This window comes from Epargyreus clarus, unplaced genomic scaffold (genome assembly GCF_041222505.1).
Source record: "Epargyreus clarus isolate Ecla_fem2 unplaced genomic scaffold, WU_Ecla_fem_2.2 ptg000007l, whole genome shotgun sequence".
In the NCBI taxonomy this organism is placed as follows: Eukaryota; Metazoa; Arthropoda; class Insecta; order Lepidoptera; family Hesperiidae; genus Epargyreus; species Epargyreus clarus.
The window spans coordinates 23696031-23716880 of record NW_027332215.1 but is presented as its reverse complement, the minus strand read 5'-3'; the positions used below and the strand labels follow the sequence as shown (position 1 = coordinate 23716880).

General features: G+C 32.6%; 2 protein-coding genes across 2 annotated transcripts; one reads left to right on the top strand and one right to left on the bottom strand.

Moving 5' to 3' along the window:
* Nucleotides 1-948: 948 nt before the first annotated feature.
* NGR-B2 (neuropeptide receptor B2) lies at nt 949-6142 on the top strand. Its single transcript, XM_073075394.1, has 8 exons — nt 949-1113; nt 1801-1870; nt 2870-2955; nt 3263-3446; nt 4269-4345; nt 4439-4492; nt 5392-5448; nt 5621-6142. Exons 1-8 carry the CDS (start codon nt 968-970, stop codon nt 5910-5912), a joined length of 966 nt encoding a protein of 321 aa, XP_072931495.1. The 5' UTR covers nt 949-967; the 3' UTR covers nt 5913-6142.
* Nucleotides 6143-9803: 3661 nt separating this feature from the next.
* Nucleotides 9804-20012, bottom strand: meigo (Solute carrier family 35 member B1 homolog meigo). Its single transcript, XM_073075202.1, has 7 exons — nt 19591-20012; nt 15690-15812; nt 14750-14983; nt 13990-14051; nt 13409-13556; nt 12835-12970; nt 9804-12198 (listed from the first exon to the last, which is right to left on the bottom strand). Exons 1-7 carry the CDS (start codon nt 19780-19782, stop codon nt 12131-12133), a joined length of 963 nt encoding a protein of 320 aa, XP_072931303.1. The 5' UTR covers nt 19783-20012; the 3' UTR covers nt 9804-12130.
* Nucleotides 20013-20850: the final 838 nt, after the last annotated feature.

The window sequence follows — 20850 nt, the reverse complement described above, 5'->3', positions numbered from 1 at the left end:
GAATGTACATACCTATATTAATTTAAAAATAATATAATTAATATTTTGTTTCAGGACATTAAAAAATAAGCGTACAAGTTTACATGTACATCTATTCTCTAACTTGCTTTGCCAATGCTCGTTTACACTATTTATTTACATAGACCAGGAAGCATATAATATTTTAGGAAAGATGGTAAGTAAAACTTAAGGAGAGTACCTAGAGTCTAAAGGTAATGTAAGCCAAACTATAATATATTGCTAACTCGTGTTATTAAATCGGATAAAATTGTATATATTGCAATCTTGTGTTATTGGACAAAATTGTATGCTCAAAAATATCCAAAGCGAGTGTGCGGCGCGTTCAGTTGTAAATAACTAGAAGATAGCTTTTTGCGAAGTATCAGTAATTATTATGTGCGATGCGTTTATGTCTACTCCGAGCGAACTAGGTGCTCACGGTGTTCTTCCATACTATCCGTACGTTACAATAACGTTTATTCTAATATGTTCCACGATTTTGCTCAATTAGTTACTAATATGTAATTACGCATACAAAATTGTGGTACATAAAAGAATACACATACATAATTACTAGAACAAACTGTATTCTTTTCCACCACCAAATTTTTATAAATCAAATAGGAATCAAATTTTGTATTCTACTATTATCATTTCTTAATAGCAGATCAAACTGGTTTTATTTTTACGCTTTATGAAAAATGCTTCAACTTGTAGTTACTGCATTTTGTTTTACGATTTGTAAACAATCGCATGATTTATTGTACTAGAAGTTACTTATATATACAAGATTTCATTGTACTTACATGAGACCTCATGAGACGATAAAATATATAAAATTATACATATTTGTGTATATGTATAATTGTTTTGGTTGTTTCAGGTAATCGGATGTAAACTTATATATATAGGTTATGAGTACTTTCAAACAAATGGTTTCTTCTTTATGTTCCTGGAGGGCTTTAACATGTTCCGCACTGTTACCGATAACATGACGCTTCTGCAAATATCGTATCGTAAGATGATCACGTTCGGATACGCATGTCCTATCATAAACATCGTGGTCTGGGTCATCACAGCTGCACTTCGTTATGAACAAACAGCTAATAAACGGTATGTATAAACCTTATATTTTACTGTACACAATGTGACTTCACGTTTATTAAAAGAGCATATCAATATGACATGGTACAAGTTATCACTCCAGGTTGAGACTGCTTTTTCACCAGCTTTGGATATGTTTCAAATCCACTAATAGGATTGCTTGATTTTCATCATTTGCTTGAGTTTTTTTTTTTGCATCGCTTTATCTTATATATAAAATTCTCGTGTCACAATGTTAGTTACCATACTCCTCCGAAACAGCTTTACCGATTTTCACAAAATTTTATATGCATATTCAGTAGGTATGCGGATCGGCTACTATCTATTTTTCATACCCCTAAGTGATAAGGGTAGTTCAACCTTAACATTTTTTATTTATATATGGCAACACAACGTTTGCCAGGTCGGCTAGTTTATATTTTCATATAGAGAGAAGCGATCTAAGGATAAGTGACCGATTTAACAAATTGCATAAAGAGTTAAGCTGATGACGTAGGTACATACCTGTCCTACGCAGCGTATCTTTGTATGACCTCTTTCATATTTAGCTTTGATGAAACCAGATAAACAGTTATGTTGCTTACACTCGACCTCGATCACCGATTAGCTATCTTACACTATGCTGCCAAATTAAAAAAAAAAACCCTTAAGGTAATGAAACCAAATGCAAACTAATTTAAAATTACGTAATTTCAGGTGCTGGTTTGGTTACAATCTGGACAAAATTTACTGGATTCTGCAAGGACCTCGGCTGGGAGTAATTATCGTAAGTTTTGAATATTTAATACCTATACCTTTTCATTTAATGACCTACTTATTAATTTTCATGTTACATGGGTACTTAGGGGAGAGTTGGTGCAATTGTACCGCTAGTTAAATCGTGTTTTCATTTCATTACCACTCATGTATTTCCTATTAAATGAGCAATGATGTCTAAAATTACAGTATGCCTCCTTGCAGTCCAGCACCATTCCGCTATTTGCAAATGGCATTTACTGCAATTTGTTTGTATGAGATAAAAATTGTTTTAAGTGATACTTCATATAAATATTCGTGTAGTTTCGTAAGCCCATAAGGGTAAGCAAAAATTACACAGCTTTTATTATTCCTATGTAAGTTAGATTTTATTAACTTTGACGGTGTGTAGTGCTAGATTCTGTCAATTCAAATAAAAAACAAACATCATGTTTTTTATTTGAATTACCTATAGCCCGGTCCAGTTAGACATAAAAATAGTGGTCAAATAGCTAAAATTCCTGGAAAGCCAATTTTTTTGACCTAACTTGACCGAACTACTAAAATACTTTGGAAAACTGTTCGGTAAATTGCAACAATACAATTCAGTTGCCTAAACACAAGGCAAATATATTAAAAATTCACAAATGACGTGTTATTTTTTTCATTAAGATGACGGTATTAAAATAAAAAGAATGAATTATCATTGTAATAAAGAAAACCTATACAGAAGGTTTAACGCTTGAAAAAATTATACTTCTTTCTTTCTAAAAAAGGTATCAAAAAATATTTTTTGAGATATTGCATATCTTGATGTTAGAACGTGGTTCGCAAGAAGTATTAGTTAATGAAGTATTTGTTAGGATTAAACAAATGTCCTCATTAACCGCTATTTTTCAGCGTTTCTGCGCTTTATCTAATGAACTGTAATAGGTAGGTATAGGTACAGTTCTAATTTTCACAATTCATCTACTTCCATGGCTGCTATAATAACAAATACTAATGGAATAATTCTTATTTTTTCTTGCAGCATAACCTGTTCTTCATGAGCGGCATCGTTCGCGTTTTGATGTTGAAATTAAAAGATAACAAGGAATCGGACGCGACGCGCACCTGGTAAGTGTGGACATAACTAAAAAATTAAAGATTGGTGATACGGAACCGTCCGCGAACTTGGCAATTTTAAAGAATTCTCTGAGATGTATATCTTCATGATATTTTCCTTCATCGTTATAGCTGCTATAGCAAGTGACAATGTTTTTTTCATACGCAATTAATATCGAAAATCAAAGGTACGTGAAACGAAAACACGAAATTTACAAATAGTTCAAGAAGTTTCGACCACTAGACTATTACAGCATTGCCGTAATAGGTCTTTTTTATATCATAAATATCGTATCATAAATAAAAATCATTTTAACAGGAAAGGCTGCAGAGCTACGGTCATACTGATGCCTCTTCTGGGAACTACTAATTTCCTGAGTATGACCGCAGCTCCTATTAAGAGTGGAACAGTAGAATTCGCGTCGTGGGCATTTTGCGCATACCTTTTGAGGTCTCTCCAAGGATTCATCGTCGCCGTCTTATACTGCTTCACAAATGCAGAGGTAAGAAACACACACCTAATTTATAAATACGTAATCTATATTTTACCTATACATAAGAAATAGCCCATAGGTATGTGAATAGGTAACTACCTAGCTACCTACTTATACACTTAAGGGTGGTATTCCACTCTTCAAATATCTTGGTCCAATTTCAATGTCCAACATTTGATCTAATTTCTTTGACAGATCCCCATTCTACTCGTATAATATCTTTGTCAAAGGTTTGTTTATAATTTGCGTAGTTGACAAAATAAAAGAACGTGACGCAACTGTTTTTTTTAGCTTTTGGTCTGGAAACGAGTTCTTTTAGCTAGAAAAACCTTGATCAAATATCGGTATTCCTAGTAAATTGTATGAAGAGTCCAATTTGTTTGATCAAATGTACATTGGACAAAGATATTTGACGAGTGGAATACCACCCTTACCTATAATACTTATTATACTTTAACGAAATGCGTTTTATAAAAGGATTTTATATAAAAGTAGTTAAAATATAAAATATCTAAAAACAAATAATATTTTAATGTAAATAAGAAGGTAAGGTAAATACCTTCACATTTCATAGCATATTTTTAATTATTAATATAATAGGCAACAGTCAAGAGAGGTACCTACCTACACATGGCATAAGCAAACAACTCCTAAGTAGATTTAACTTAAACTCATAATCAGGTAGGTACCTAATAAACAAAATTAATACCAATTACCTTATAATATTCTGATTATGATTATAATTTCTGTATTGCTTACTTCATGGAACTTAAAAAAAGTTCGAACAGTGGAAACCCGTAATGACTAAATGACATGATATTTTATTTTCAGGTGAAAGAAGTTCTAAAACACAGAATTGAGGCTTGGAGGGGGAGGAACGCACAAAATCACTCAGTGCGTTTTCGCGCGTAAGTCTAGTTAAAAATTAATAAGTACGCAAAGTACCTTGCGTATATTTTTTACTTACTGTGTATGTACCTTATATTTCCGAATAATTACAGGCATACTTCGGAGCTTGAATGTGAAGTGTTTAGTCGAGACGTAGAACAAACAAGGTAAAAAAACTTAACCTGTAAGCATGTGTGCTTGGTGTAGTTATACTAACTTTTAAGTTGCTCAGTACTAACACTTGTTATTTAATAATTTAAGTACTTGCTTGTTTAATACTTCGTCAATCCCTAATCTAGCTACCTATATTTTATTTTTTATTAGGTACCTACATTATATTTATCAGTTTTAAATTAAAAAGCTTTTAATGTTTTTAAATGGCTGCAAACGCGACATCATGCGGTCTATCATACGGTCATCATAATATGATCTTACTCACAAAAAATATTCGCAATGCGATTTTATTAAAATTTTGTTATATGAATAGCGAAATGGATCTAATTTTTAAGCGATATGCTTACCCACGAGTAACTAAATAGCGACCAATTGTATTATTTTGATAAATATTGCCCAACAAACTTATCTGTACATGTTGCGGACTAGAAAACAGCTATGTTATAATATGGTCTGTAGTCATTTGCCGCAAGCGATTTATCCATTTCATGAGCGATTTTTACATTTTCCCAGCTAAAGTGTTTTTCGTTTTTACGTTAAATTAATAAAGTTATGACCTTTATGTTGTGACAATAAAATGAATCATTCTTAACAGATTGGTTTAAATTTTCCACTTCTTAGGTATTTTGACAAACTAGCAACACTAAGATCGCCAGTGGGACTCCTGACACAAACACAGAAAAAAATGTTGGATTAATCAAAATCACTTTACTTCCGCATACCTTGCCATGTCTGACTAACGATATAAGTAACTCTAAATTGGATATATTGCTATCTGATACTATTTAAATAAAGCTTGTTAATTCTTACCTACTAATTATTTAACACTAAAAAATATCTTGAAGTTAAATTAAAGTGGTGAAATACTTAATTATCACGTTTATACTTTCAGATGGGCGACACAACAACCTGAAAGTCCTACATTGGCTCATCAACGCTCAGAGACACAGTAAGATTTACTTTGCAATTTCACACCAAGAACTAACCTTTTGCGGGTTCCCCCACTTGATAATAAAGAATAAATTAAAATGTGTTTCTCTCCTGGTCCACTTGCAATCACATCTAAACCGTCATGGACCATGACTTTCTTAATGGTCAAGTGAATTTTGATGTTTTTACAGTTCGGTGGATATCGAAATGGTGACTCTTGAACTTAAGGCTGACAACGGAAATTTGAAAACGCCCACTCACGAGAAGAAATCCGAAATAAGCTTAGAGAATGGACATTTAAAATCGCCTACTCAAAAGGAAAGTTCTGGAAATTCGTCCGATGACGGTCATTTGGCTAGTCACGAGGATTGCAAAATTGCCGTGGAAGACGAAAGTGTGGACATACCCATTGAAGAGAAGGATTGCGAAATAATTTTAACTAGCGAAATTTTAAAATTGCCTGAAGACATAAAGGAAACTTAAATTAAGAAGAGAAAAGTATTTGCTTAAAAATTCGGATATTGAACTACTAAATCTAGTCTACGATGTATATGCGTATATTTACTGATCTTTAGTAGTACTTAAACTTATGGTATTAATTAAGTTAATGACTGGTTCACATAGACCTAAAAGTCAAGCAATACAACATAGCCCTGGTTACAATTTCATATAAGTACATGTAGGCACTTACGAATACTATGTCAGTAAGGAATAGTCCGTAATATTTTTTTTTTTTATCTAAATATAATATTAAATGGCTTTCTATAATCGCCGACTAGGTATATCAGATTACTATAAATTTTAGACAATTAATCAACTATTGTTAGAAAAGTAGTACCTATAAGTTATTAACATGGCGGGGTTCTGTATTATTCTCGTATTGCTTGTTTATTTAACAGTTTTGACCATAATATTAATAATAGTGTAGTATTGTAGACGAAATGAGTCATTCCAGAACAGCGCTCGTTCGACTGTTTCCGGAAATTAACAAATGTCAACCTGGCGTATATACTGGAAATATTTTCGTATCCCTAGTATTAATTGTAATGAATACTCATTTAAATGTATTATCAGTTGTGTAACTATAGGGTGGCAGGACTGGCCAAATGGCACAAGCCCCCGGCCTGAGACGCTACGAGCTCAAGTGATCATAACAATTGTTTTTTTTTTCATTTATTCAGGTGTATATGTATAACAGTTGTACATTAGTAATATCTTCCTTACATATGCATCTTACGTTATATAGTCTAAAATAGAATAATTTTTGAAATTTGTATAAATCAAACGAAAAATAAATGTTCACAGATGTCTATAGGTATGCGGATGAATATAAGGTCGCCGGGATCAACACAAAGTACGTATTCGTGAGGGTTTTTAGGTATAGTTGATAAGGTATAGTTACGCCACTATGTAATATGTAATTAAAACTTTATTAGTAGACAGGTAGAGCTTGAATTTGTTAAGTAGTACGTAGTTTTAAATTGCTCAATTTTTTCTGGTTTTTATAATATTAATAGATATAAGTAAGTTGCTAGTAGGTGCGTTGACCTAGGTGTTAATAAATTATTTCTGTCAAAGAATGCTATAGGAATGTATATTATGTAACTTGTAAACCTTTTACCTACATAAAAAATCTCAGGCCGATGGTATCATTAATGTAAACTTTACATAGTAAAGTATACGAGTAGTAATACTCGTAATATAAAAATTCCTTTAGGACTTATGTTTTGAATAATGTTTTATTATTAATATATCCTCAAAAGCTTTAAAAAATATAAATATATGTACTCGCATCCTTATGTTAACCCTAACTATAGTTCTAAGTGATGGTTATGTTATTTAAAAGAAAAAAAAGACCCTAAAAAGATAGAAATACCTAAATAGGCATTGGGCCTTTGGCGTCAGAAACAGGGTTGTTGCTGATGCAGGTTCGTTGCACTAGATCAGCGGATGCTGATGCTGATATTTAAAAATACTAAATATAAATATATTTGATACTGAGGTATTTGTACGTCCCTTACGAGAATAGTCTTTTTTAACCAACTTCACAAAATGAAGCGGTTTCCCAATTCTACCGTATATATGTCTTTTTTATGTTTGTTCACGGATAACTTCGTCGTTTATGAACCGAACTGGATGATTTTTATTTTGTTGGAAAAAAAGATATTTCCAAAGTAGTTCCATTATAAGAAAATAAGGGTTTGATGATGGCAGACCAGAGAAATCGAGGGGAACTTTAAAAAATCGTAAGGGCGACTAGTGCATTTGTAAGTTTTTAGTATGTCATCACTAAAAAAGGTGAAAAAAAAAATTAATTAAAAAATGCAATCGACTTCCATGTCACTACAAAGCAAAAATAACTGAAACAAATTTTGGCTCAGCACATATCTCCGAAGCCGGCGCTCATATTGAACACGCTGTTTACGCCATTATCCAACGAAATATATTTAGCACCGACTTCAGAACCAAACCAACATCCACTTCAGCTACCCTCCACTCTGCAGTGACACAGAAGTCGGCATTTATTTGTTATTTTTTTTACAAAAACTACACTGTGTCGTATCTTTGTTCAATAACGAAATATTTGGTCATATTGCACTTTTCACTGGATGTGGCATTATGAATTGAATACATAATTCTGTTATTGATCGATTGAACTATGATCGAAAATTATTGATGTCTGACCAAATTACGTTATCAATACAATCGAATGATTGTTTGATGACAACTTGTGTTTATAAACTTCTGTGATTGGCTAAAACCCCACGTGATTTAAGCTCGGTCCCGCCTTCAACGAACACGTTACAATTTCAATATCAGCATTAAATATCAGCATCTTTTGTTGCGGATGCGGATGCTGATATTTAAAAGAAAGCTGATAATCAGCGGATGCTGATGCTGATATTCGCAACAAACCCTAGTCAGAAAGCCAACATTAATAAAGGTATACTATATGAAAATGTACCTACCTAAATTTAATTTCTTTAGCATTTATAATAATTAGCTTATGTACCTATTCATTTTTTCTTCTTAATTCGATTTTAATATCTATTGTAGTTTTACATTATTACTTAGGTATAATAACGGCTAATTATGTAATAAGAATGTTAAATGACACATAATCAATATAATATGTATAACGTATTTCTCAGCACGCACTACGATTAAACTCTCGTTTAACTGCAAGTCTGACACCGCAAATTAGCACATTGTTTTATATATGTTACAGCCAAAGTAATAAATTTGGATATTATACATAATATCTATCCATCATGTATAACATTTACTCAATTTCGTCAAAGTGATAAATAATACGGAATTAATCACATTAACCAGCCATTATACATAATAAGACTTGGATAAAGTAATAAAACAGGTATAGGTGATTATAAAGTTCTATTTAAATTTTGCTAAAGGATAACTATATTTTTTGTAATATTATAATATATAAATTAATACATGATTTGGACACATTCACTTGCAGGGCACTCCCGCGCCCTGCTCGCTTAGTTTTATGTTCCAACTTGACCTAACCAATTCTATAGAATTTCATAGACTTGGTATTGGTATACATAATGACCAATCATTATGTATAATAGCTGTTTGATCACATTGACTGTAACATATACACGTGCACGCAATAGTGACTGTTTTTAGTGACTGATTTAAGAAACGTAAATTTTGATGGCAGTGTTAGATTGGCAATGTATAAACTCAATCTATGTAAAGTTTTTCATAAAGCTGAGTCAAATTTAAAGCGATGATTCGCTGTCGTACCATTGTAAATTATCACTGAATAAATATGCTAAAAACCCAACAGGCAGCTTGTTTAAGTCCATCTTTGTGTCGCATAGTACATAATAGTATGATGGCGCATGCATTGTGTTTCACCGAATTAGGTTTGTTATTCATTCTCAATGGGCGAGCGATTAAACTAACGCCACAACACACGCTGTTCGCCAGAAATCCATAATGGTACTGAAATAAAATTAAGCTCAAAGCCATCAGCAGAGCGCGTTTGTATGCGTTTTCAAATATTTCTATTCCGCTAGGGTTCAACCGCAGTGCGTGCTAAGCCTTAAAAATAAGATTTTTCAAAGAATAAATACATTGATTCAAGAATGCTTACGAGTTCATTTTTTCCAGTCATAATCATCATATTCACATTGCGAAAATCGATACTAATAATATAAAGCGGAAGAGTTTGCTTGAACGCGCTAATATCTGGAAGTACTGGTCCAATTTTAATAAATACTTTTTTTAATATGTTAGGTAATTTATTCCGGATGGCTAGGAGAGCCACAGGAAGCCACGCTAGGAAAAATATAAACGTTGCACTAATTCAAATAGTCTCAAATAAATAAAAATCTGAAATTCAAATTGGCAATTTCATTTATTAAAATAAAAGTTTTAACTATTACAAGTACGCTTATTATAGTGTCATATCTACTCCAAAACAAATTTGAAATAACTTATTTGTTATAACGAGGGACTGTAAGAAACATTATACGAGCGGGTCCGCGTCGCGAACGCGTACTGTGCCCACCCCGCATGTCAAACAACGACGCATAGCGCTGCACATGAAATTTTTCAATACAGACATATGAGCGTGCACCGTCGTCAGTTCTAGCGGACGCTCTAAAATATAAAAATGATGAATCATATTGAAAAAAATAACGCTTTCTTGGCAGTCGGATAATTACATACGTAATAAATTTTAAATATTATCTACTCATTTTAAAAGTAAAGGAAAACATAGCAAAGACACCTACACACCAGAGATTTCTTCATAGTTCTTTTTTTTTGTTCTTGCGATGGCTTCTCGGTCTTATGACCATTTTTTCATAGTACTTAATGATCTCTCAAGTTCATCGATCATCGCTTGACCAACACTGTTTAATATGGCCTAAACCTTATTCTTAAAGGAAACTCGTGCTCAACAGTAGACCAGTAATCATAACAATCTTTAACGAGTCCACCATGTTTCCGAAATAAAAATATGTAAAATATGTGTCCGAAATAAAAATTGACCACAGATACATGTATTTATTATAATTCTAATTAAAATAATAAACTAAGACATAACACTTCTCTTTTGTTTGTGAATTATTTTTTATTAACTATTAACGACTCCCGATGTTGTCGATTAAAAATCCTCAAATTATCTAATGAAAATGGTCGAATTTCGACTACCTTCTCGGCGAAAAGTAGTAAGATGTAGCTAATATAAATTGGTAATGTGTGGAATGTATTGTTGTCATGTATAATAGTCTCCCAAACGCAAAGCAGACCACATCATTTGCATATCTACATGGCCGGGGGCCGAACCCGGAGTAGATAATCACTACGTGATAGATGGTGATAGCTAACTGTTTTTGTGGAAAAAGTAAGTATAACGTTCGCTATAGAATAAAATATTATTTTAAAACACAAACATATTATGTTTATATTTCATGTTTTTACAATTAGTATCAGCTACATAATATTTATTCAGTTAAAATATTTTGCCTTCATCAATAGTTCAAATAAATATTCATAATACAAAACAAAAATACATCAAAGTTACCAATTTTTATGTACACCTTTTCAACTTTTAAATATTTTTTTTATAAATTAGTGTAAATTTCAACGTACATACAACAACGTACAAATTACGTGTCAAAAATGTATTTTATTACATAATTAAAGGTATCATAAAATATTAAGAACTCGATCTTATAACTCTGCTTTCAAGACAAGGTTTATTTATTTTTATGTAAAAAGTAACAAATTTTGGGGACATACAATTACCGATTAAACTAGCTTATACAAAAACTCTCCTCAAAATTCTTTAGGTTATATTAAAACTGGTCAGAAAGATCAAATACAAACAAGTGTACAGTTTTATATCTTGAAATCGTGATGATATATTTAAATCACAAATAGACACTTAATACATAAACATGTAAACAAACACACAAAAACGTACAATAATACATATGGATTTGTGAAGTGGTTTAACTTTTGTACACGTCTTTGGTAGATTATACACAATTGCGGTAATATAAAATAATTATTGTATATTATTATACCTATTTAAAAAAGAATGCTTTTATAAATATGCCTACGATTGATTGAATTATTTTAAAATTTATGAATTCATTTTTTATTAGGCTATTTATTTCTCGTTGTTTACCTTCGGAAGACATCAAAATATGTAAAGGCACAGTCTGTCAACTGTTCACATTTTTTTAAAATATAATTCAATTATTAATTTATGACCCACGATCTTTTTATCCTATTTATTATTTAATAATAAATAGCATAAAAAGATCGTTATATATATAAGTTATGTTACGTCTGTGCAGAGGGATATGATTACTATGATAATAAGGCTTACGAGCATCGCGGCCGATATGGCTGTCATGATAGTCATTGCTGAGCGGCAATAATAATGTAAGTATACGGTCGCTATTGTGAAGTTGACTAGCGAATGTCGCCGCTCAACTATCACATGCATCAATCGTATCGGTCGCGACCCATGAAAATATACTTTAAATTAAAAACGGATGATGGCCACCCAATCGTTGGGTAATCCTGGACGTCCTCATGCACAGAGTACAAACATGGAATTTTCTATTTCGAAAGGAATTACTTGCTGCACAAAACATGCACGCAAAATCTTAGTGTACGTAATTCCCTACGGTTAACATTATACTATATCATTTATTCGATGTTCTCTTCGGCGGTTGGCTTTTTCCTTTACTATAGAGCATATCCATGAATAGTCCTGAAACCGCAGATAAAAATAAAATGAGAAATACCCGAATAAAATCATATTCACCAAACTCATTATATCAGAAACATACATCACATAAATTAAAATACCTTAGAGTTATGCAAAAGTTAAACATAATTGTGACGCCAGAGGTTCTCTTTGTATATTATAAAACGACCACACAGTACACATCTATAAACAACCCTCCTTAAGATTAGAGTTACCACAGATCTGTTACACCACTGAGGAATAAATTGGAATATATCAATACTATTTAACACCATGCGTACCACATAAAATATATAATTTTCATTTAAATCGACGGTACATAATTGTCGGTATTGAAATAGATTATCTTTATTCTTACACTATAATTTTGTTTATCTCTTTATTTTTACATAAGTGTTGTTTACATTTTTACATATTCAAGGAATGAAACACTTCATATTTCGATATTGAAATATAACTTTATCCTTGTTCTTAAACTATAATTCTTCGGCAACGGTGTAAATTCATATACTGTACAATGTACATTAATATCAAAATAAAAGGTGCGATAGAGGATTTGGGCTTCGCCTAATTTCACCACCAATTCATTATTAAAATATTTAGTATTTATGGAGTAACTTGATTATAATGTATACTGACCGCTAAACACCAATATGGCGCCCACCCACTGGTGGCCTAACAGCACATTACCGAAGATCACCACCGATGCGAGCACCGTGAAGAATTTTCGCGTAGTGGTCACCACCGAGCAAGGTAAGGGCCCAAATTCTGACACCTGAAAACACAATATGGTATAATTAGTCTAATGAAATGTTACAAACGATGGTCCTGAGCATACAAAAGTCAGAGGACACAATTTTATTTTTTGGATGTAAAGGAATTATCTACAACTTTGATTATATATTGTTTTGTCATAGAACCAACACTGCGTCCTCTGAATTGTAGTGATCTGAATTGCAACCCAAATGTAACATTTCAATTGACTTATGCGAATCCCTCAAAATCAGAATATAAATTGACGGTATCTACTGCAGCAAAGTGTAGACGAAACAAAAGTCACTCTAGTCAGTATTAGGTCTCCCTTAATTAACAAAACATTTCGTATTGAATGAATTGTAAGAAAGTTGGTGTCAACTCTTGTTTAAATAATATAAATCAATGCAAAGTGTTTTAAATCAAACTTCGGCATAAAACAATATTCCTGGAATATTACCATAAAGTAGATGAAAAGTTGTCCGAGTGCACCCATCAGGGCGAATGCGGTGAGGTACATGAGCACTTCCGGATAGTTAGATACGAAGGTCGCGAATTTGAACATTTCCCCGCTCACAACCACAGCTATTGAGAGCATTATTGCTGACCTAAAAATAGTGAAAATGGTCAAATAGTGTTACATTTCCGGTCCTTCGAAATAAACTCTTCTTTCTAGCTGGAAGTGCGCAAACACTTTCACAAAATTCCATTGAAGGTTTTGGACATCAGCGTGTACACATTCATAAGTGATTTATGTATATCTCGATTTACACAAGCATACAGGACAAGCATGCAAATAACAATTTTGCAAATAAAAAAAATAGTACTTAATTAAAATTCGCAAATAAAAAAATAGCTACATAAAAATAACATTTTGCAATGCTACACAGCCATGCAAATGCCAGCAATTACGATGTACAAAAAACACATAATTCTTTTTTGGCACAATTAAATTGGATCAATGAAGGTAACGTTTAACTGTTTAAAAGTAAATAAAAACTCGATTACGTATTCAAATTTTTGTATCACAGTTTTACTTACCATCTATTTGTGTTGAGCATCATAGAATAAGCAGTGGGTGAAGATTCACTTTTTATGCGTTCCTGAAATCATTTTATAAAACTATCTTCATTATATATGCACAAAGGATTGACCTAATAAACACTTCAAAGATCATAATTCATGGTTAGGTACCATTTCGGAAGCTTATAAACATTCATAGACTACAATTATCACTTATGGGGACTGTATGCATGTTTACATAAGAAACATTATTTTTAAAGCCTAAGCCCCTCCCACATCTGGCACATAAGTAGCTATAAATGGACCGGGCGCTATTTATTAATGATAAGTACTTTAAATAGTCATAGTTTTGCTTTCGTACAAAAAAAAATGGCCAAGTGCGAGTCGAACTCTCACGTGGAGGGTTCCGTACCATTAAATTTTCATTATTTGTGTTATTAGTATTTGCAACTATAGCAGTCATAAAATTAAATGCATTGTGAAAATTCGAACTGTCTATCTTTTACGGTTCTGAAGATATTTTTATTTTTAGTAATTGTTGTTATAGCAACCACAGTTACACATATTCTGTAAAAACTTCAAGTGTAGAGCTTTTACGGTCCACGAGATAGAGCCGTGTGACAGACAGACGGACAGTTGAGGCTTATATAGTAAAAATATACGGAACCCTAAAAATAAATAAAACAACATAGTTGTATTTTAGTAATAAAATAACATCTCATATCATCTATCATCTATTATCTATCTCATTATTTTATTACTACCCTACAATATTTACCTGGACAGCTCCTGTTAGACCATCCATCGACAAGGAGAGTAGAAGCATCAATTCTCCGATGCCAAATCCTTGAGAATCAGAAGTGGCTTTTGCGCCTTGATCCTTATACATGAAGAGTACTACTCCAAAAACAATAAGGAACACAAACAAATATTTCTTTAGGGGATATGTTTTCCGCCCGATGAGGACTCCGAGAATCAGCACTGGAATTGGCTTAGCTGCTTTGCCAACAACCTGTAATTTTTATTTTTAATTTAAAATATCTATTTTTTCCTATTTAGTTTGTTGGTAACTCTTAAGGAACATCTTATTTTATAAGACCTGAGAAACAAGTTGTAACTATTACTGTTAAAAGATAAAGATAAAAACATAATAGAATCATTGGGTATCCTTTTTACATATTTACTCAGGTCAGGCAGATTATACTATACCCAATGATTTTATTATTTTTTAATTGATCAACACCATAATTTGTTGATGAGAGTGGGATGGCTGCTACCTAGGGCCTTCCAAATTATTTTTAAGCTTTTAGTACATTACCCAATTCATTATTACTTTTTTTAATAAAACTGTTTGACATAAAAAATATTTTTTAATCTTAAATATAAAATTCTCGTGTCACAATGTTAGTTACCATACTCCTCTGAAACGGCGTTACCGATTTTCACCAAATTTTATATGCATATTCAGTAGGACTGAGAATCGACTACTATCTATTTCTCATACCCCTAAGTGATAATGGCAATACGACGTTCACCGGCTCAGCTAGTTACTTTATAATATATTAGATTATATACATGATTTGGAAGCATCATAATCAAACTACTGGAGTATATGTGTGTATGTGAAGGAAGTATATACTCAGCAGGACATAACATTCAGCCCATAACCTTATAAGTTAGAATTATTTTTTACTTTTACAAATTGATAACTTTCGTACCTGAGTAGGATAATTTATCCATTGCAGTGCCATATTTGACGATACCATTCCCAAAAGGTATGTGAGAGCTGAAGAGAAGTAGTAGATTCTCCGCGTAGAATCTTTCTCATGTTTCCAGGATAACTGAAATTTATTTAAGGATAGATTACATTTACTAAATGAATAATTACAAAAGATTAATAACTAAATCAATTATTACAAGTAATTTAATATCATAGCTTTGACACTGTAGTGTATAAAGGAATGCAGGTAGACAATAAAAGTTAGTTAGCAACTGACCGCGGTGTTTAATTTACGTACACTACATTGGCGACGATTACGGGATTTGTTTTGTTAACGCGTGTGAATCTATCTAAATAATCATGCCGTACGGAAAAATTGAACCGTTTGATATGTTTTCGGGCCAGTGGTCGTTGTATGTTCGTCGGGTGGAACAATTTATTCTTCTTAATGATATAAAGGATTCGCATAAGGATGGTTGCAACGGTGGGCTGCTAGGTTAGCTGCATATGATTTTGAGATACATTATGTGAAATCGCAGTGCAATGGCAACGCAGATGCTTTGTCTCGCTTACCGTTGGATAATGTTATTGAAGTCAAACAAAAGCCAAGTGAGAAACATTATTTGCTGTATGTGAATGAAACTCTGCCGGTTAGTTATAAAGAAATAGCTTTACAAACAAGTAAAGATAATTTATTAGCGAGAATTTACGGTTATATTATGTTTGGTTGGCCAGAGAAGTACAAGGAGGACGAAAAGGCTTTTTATGTTAAACGTTCAAAATTACATATTGACCACGGGTGTATTTTATACAAGTATCGTTTAGTAATTCCACATATTCTACAAAAAAGAGTTTTAGTAGAAGTCCATGCAGGGCATATGGGGATAGTAAAAATGAAGTCTATTGCAAGGAATTATGTTTATTGGCCGACATTAGAAAAAGACATTGAATTGGTCGGAGAAAAATGTAACGCCTGTCGTAGTGTGCGCGATGCTCCTCCGAAAACCACATTGCATCCCTGAATGGGAATTTGCGGCGGGGCCTTGGAAGCGGATTCATGCGGATTTTGCTCAGTTGTACGGGAAATATTATATCATTGCAGTGGACGCCTATAGTAAATGGATAGAGGCGGAAGAATTCCGGAGTACATCGGCCTGTGAAACAATAAAATTCTTTCGAAATTTATTCGCTACGTTTGGATTGCCCGAACAGCTGGTAACAGATAATGGACCCCCATTTCAAAGCGCGGAATTCAAAGACTTTTGCATAAAAAATATAATAAAGCATACTACTTCTTCACCACATAGACCGCAAGGAAACGGAGCGACTGAAAATGCGGTGAAAAGCGTTAAGAAGGCAATTAAGAAGGCAGTGTTAGAGGGGGAGGACATACATACCAGTTTATGCCGTTTTCTATTCCAATATAGGAACTGTGAGCACATAACAACCACAGTGGCCCCCTCGGTGGCGTTTTTAGGACATCGCTTGCGAAATAGATTGGATGCGATGCGTCCAAGTACGACTTGTATAGTACAAGAAGCCCAGGACAAACAAATAAAAATATCTAAGGGAACTAGCAGAAATTTTGAAATAGGGGATAAAATCCTGGTTAGGGGTTATTATACTAAAACCAATAAATGGGTAGAAGGAAACGTTGTGGAAAGAACAGGCCCCGTATCTTACAAAATAAGAGTCCCTGATGGTTCTATTTTCTATAATATGAATATGAATATGAATATGAATATGAATACAATAGTTCAGTCCACAAATCTTAATGAGAGGGCAATAAGAGCTCTACGAAGGGACAAAACAAAAGTGATGGAGTAAGGAGATTAATATAGTTATTTGTTTTCATCTCTTTTATATTTTTTTTGTTCTTGTATTAAGAGTTAATTTACTGGACAGGCCTTATTAGTAACAGTGATAGAATAATATGAAGTAATATGAACTATTTTTTTTTGTGTGTGTTTATTATTTTACAAGGTTGGAAAGTTATATAGAGCCATTATATAGAGGTTTTGTAGGAGTATACAATTTGCCTGTAGGCCCGGGACTAGAATGGGGCTACAGTATCCCCTGCCTGTCGTAACAGGTGACTAAAAGGACGTTTCCACGGCGGCCAGAGTGGGAGCTTGAACTGTCTAGCAAACAACACAAGAATTAGACAGTTAACAGACATCCCCACTGCCAGGCTTGTCTACTTCAGTTACTTTCACAGCATTATATCTTATGGCATTCTGCTGTGGGGTAGTGCTGCTGACATAGACTCTATATTTACTATTCAAAAAAGAGCAATAAGGTCAATATATAGTCTGCGACATGGTGAGTCCCTGAGAGAACTGTTTCCCACTATTAACATATTGACGGTACATAGTCAATACATCTATGAAAATATTATGTATATAAGTATAAACACAGATATGTTTGAAAATAATAGTAACCACCATAACTTTAATACTAGAAATAGAAATAAATTAGCAATTCCTAAACATAGATTATGCAAGGTGGCTAGATCTTTCATGGGTAACTGTATTCGCTACTACAATAAAATACCTGACCACATTTTGAATCTCACAGAAAAAAAGTTCTAACATGTTGTTAAACAAACGCTATGTAAAAAAGCGTACTATAAACTAAGTGATTATTTGACTGACAAAACGGTGTGGTCTGAAGTAGTTCCAGCTCCACATGTACCATTAGGTTAAGTTTAACATTGTAAAAAACATATTTTTAAAAGATGTGTGTTATGGAGTTTCTTTCGCCGCTTCTTCTCCATAACGAAACACCTAGTGATGTGGTGGTAGTTGTATTAACATTCAAAAAGTGATCTGTAAAGAACCTATTTTGAATGAGAATTTTGATTTGATTTGATTTGATTTGAACCCCTGGAAGGAAGACGATATTTGTGCTCACTTCCCATAGTAAACACCAGATAGTGTGGGAGTAGAGATCCCAGAGTTCTCCACGACACATTGAGTACAGTCACTGGGGGGGTCTTAGTGCAGTAAAAATCCCACATAAACCCGGAGTCGCTCGCACGTCGCTGGGTACCTTTTGAAGGTTTCCCACTCGTAAACAAAACAAAAAATCTTTACATTAAGTACACATTAGTTACTATGAAGCAAAGCACGTCTAACAAAAGTAATAAGTAAGTAGTCTATAAGATGAAATATATTGGTACATGTTACTTTTCTTAGTATATTCAAAAAGTCAGTCCGGTGATGTCAAAACGCTAACAATACCATTTATTAGTAGAATGTATGTATAGCTATTTCCATAGAAGGAGTCTGATGCTCAATTCATTTTATTTCAATTTAGATCACTCTTCCATAAAGATTACCCAATGTTGTTTAGTAATTTTTGCCTTTCGACTGTTAATATGTAGTTTGCCACACAACCAATACAGGGTGATGATGTGGCCCGCTTCATACAGGTTAGGTTACAAAGCACACCTTTTATTCATTTTATTACAATTTTATATGGCAACAAACGTTGCATTATAAATATCCTATGAATATCACTAACCCACGTTTAGCATTAATCAAATATCTAGTTTTATTTAATGTATACCCTTGATACCCGAGCTTTGCATGTGACAGTGATCACCTTACACTTTTTACTACTTATTTATTTAATTATATAAAGTGAGATGATCAAGTTCATCCTGCATTATGATAATTATTTGCAAGTATTATAATTTTTTTTAGTGGTTTGTTTTAGTAACAATAATTACTTAATTAATTTTAATTATGGTGTTTGTGCAATTAAACCTTCAGTATATTAAAACTGTTCATACAGTTGAGGATTACACAGGTTTTAGTTAGATTTTTCAAAAAAGGGTGTCCATACAATCTTTCCAGAACAAGCTATGTATATAAACAAATGTAACGCTCACTTACCATCAATATTTGAGCAAATATGTAGTTCACAATACATTGAACTAGAACTAATGAAAGGGTGCATGTAAATTTGTCGTTTTCCCCATATTTTCCTCTAGTTATTTTTTCTTGTAACATACCATAAATGAAGTAACAAATAAATATACCACTAGCATAAAACGTAAACCTAACTTCACTTCTAGTTTTTATCATTTTTATAAATTATAAAACAGTTATTTCTTATATTTTATGATAAATTCAGTGATACGTGTTTTCGAGCGACACTAATTCGTAATATACCACGTTAATACCGCTGGAAAAAGGACACGTAATATAATCTGATTCCGAACGTAAGATAAATTATTTCAAAAATTGAAAGTACGCTTAATTAGCAAATACGGAAACAACACGTATAGCAAACACTTCTGTCAGAGTCAGACACATGTCAGTCACGTCACGATGTCAAACGAAATAAAGTTGCCAACTGAAATTCAAAATTTGTCAAATTAATTGTAAAATATTATTATTTTTCTGAATATCCGTTAAAATGTAATGTTTTTTTGTGATTTCCATAGGTTATTTCACGGAAGTTTTTGTATTCATTTTTATTTTTTGCATTGTATATCTTATTTAAGCAGATTCACGCTATCAGCTTTAATATACTGTGGATTCATTTCGGTTCACAACATAAATTCAACCAACTCTAACAGCAAACGATATCATTTTTATTTGTCTTGTTTATTATGCGTGTGGTGACGTCACATTACATTTCAAGCAGCACTATCGCCGTTTTGGAATTTGAAACCCACAGATAAAAAATTGAAAATAAAAATACTTAGAGTGTATTAAAAATTAAACGAAATATTGCATAATTTATGTTTACTTACAAGCTATCATATCAAACATATTTCATATTTTATATAAAAAAAAAAGTGTGTGTGTCAGCTACGACGCACGATTGGAGTTTACTCCTTACGAACTATAATTATGATATATATCGAATAGAAAAAAAGAGTAAATGAACGTATCTGCTAAAATGATAAGAGAAACAAAGATATATCTGTAATTATTCGGATTATTTATATTACTTCAATAATGCGTATTACATAAAGTATGTTACAAAATAATATAAATAATAATAATAATTATGTTTAATTTATACAAATCCAATTTTAGGATGATTGATTTCTTTCACTTTGAATTATAATATCATTTTTAAATACTGTAATTATAGGTTTGTGGTAACTGAAATACGATACGTGAACTTCGGAAATTACATGA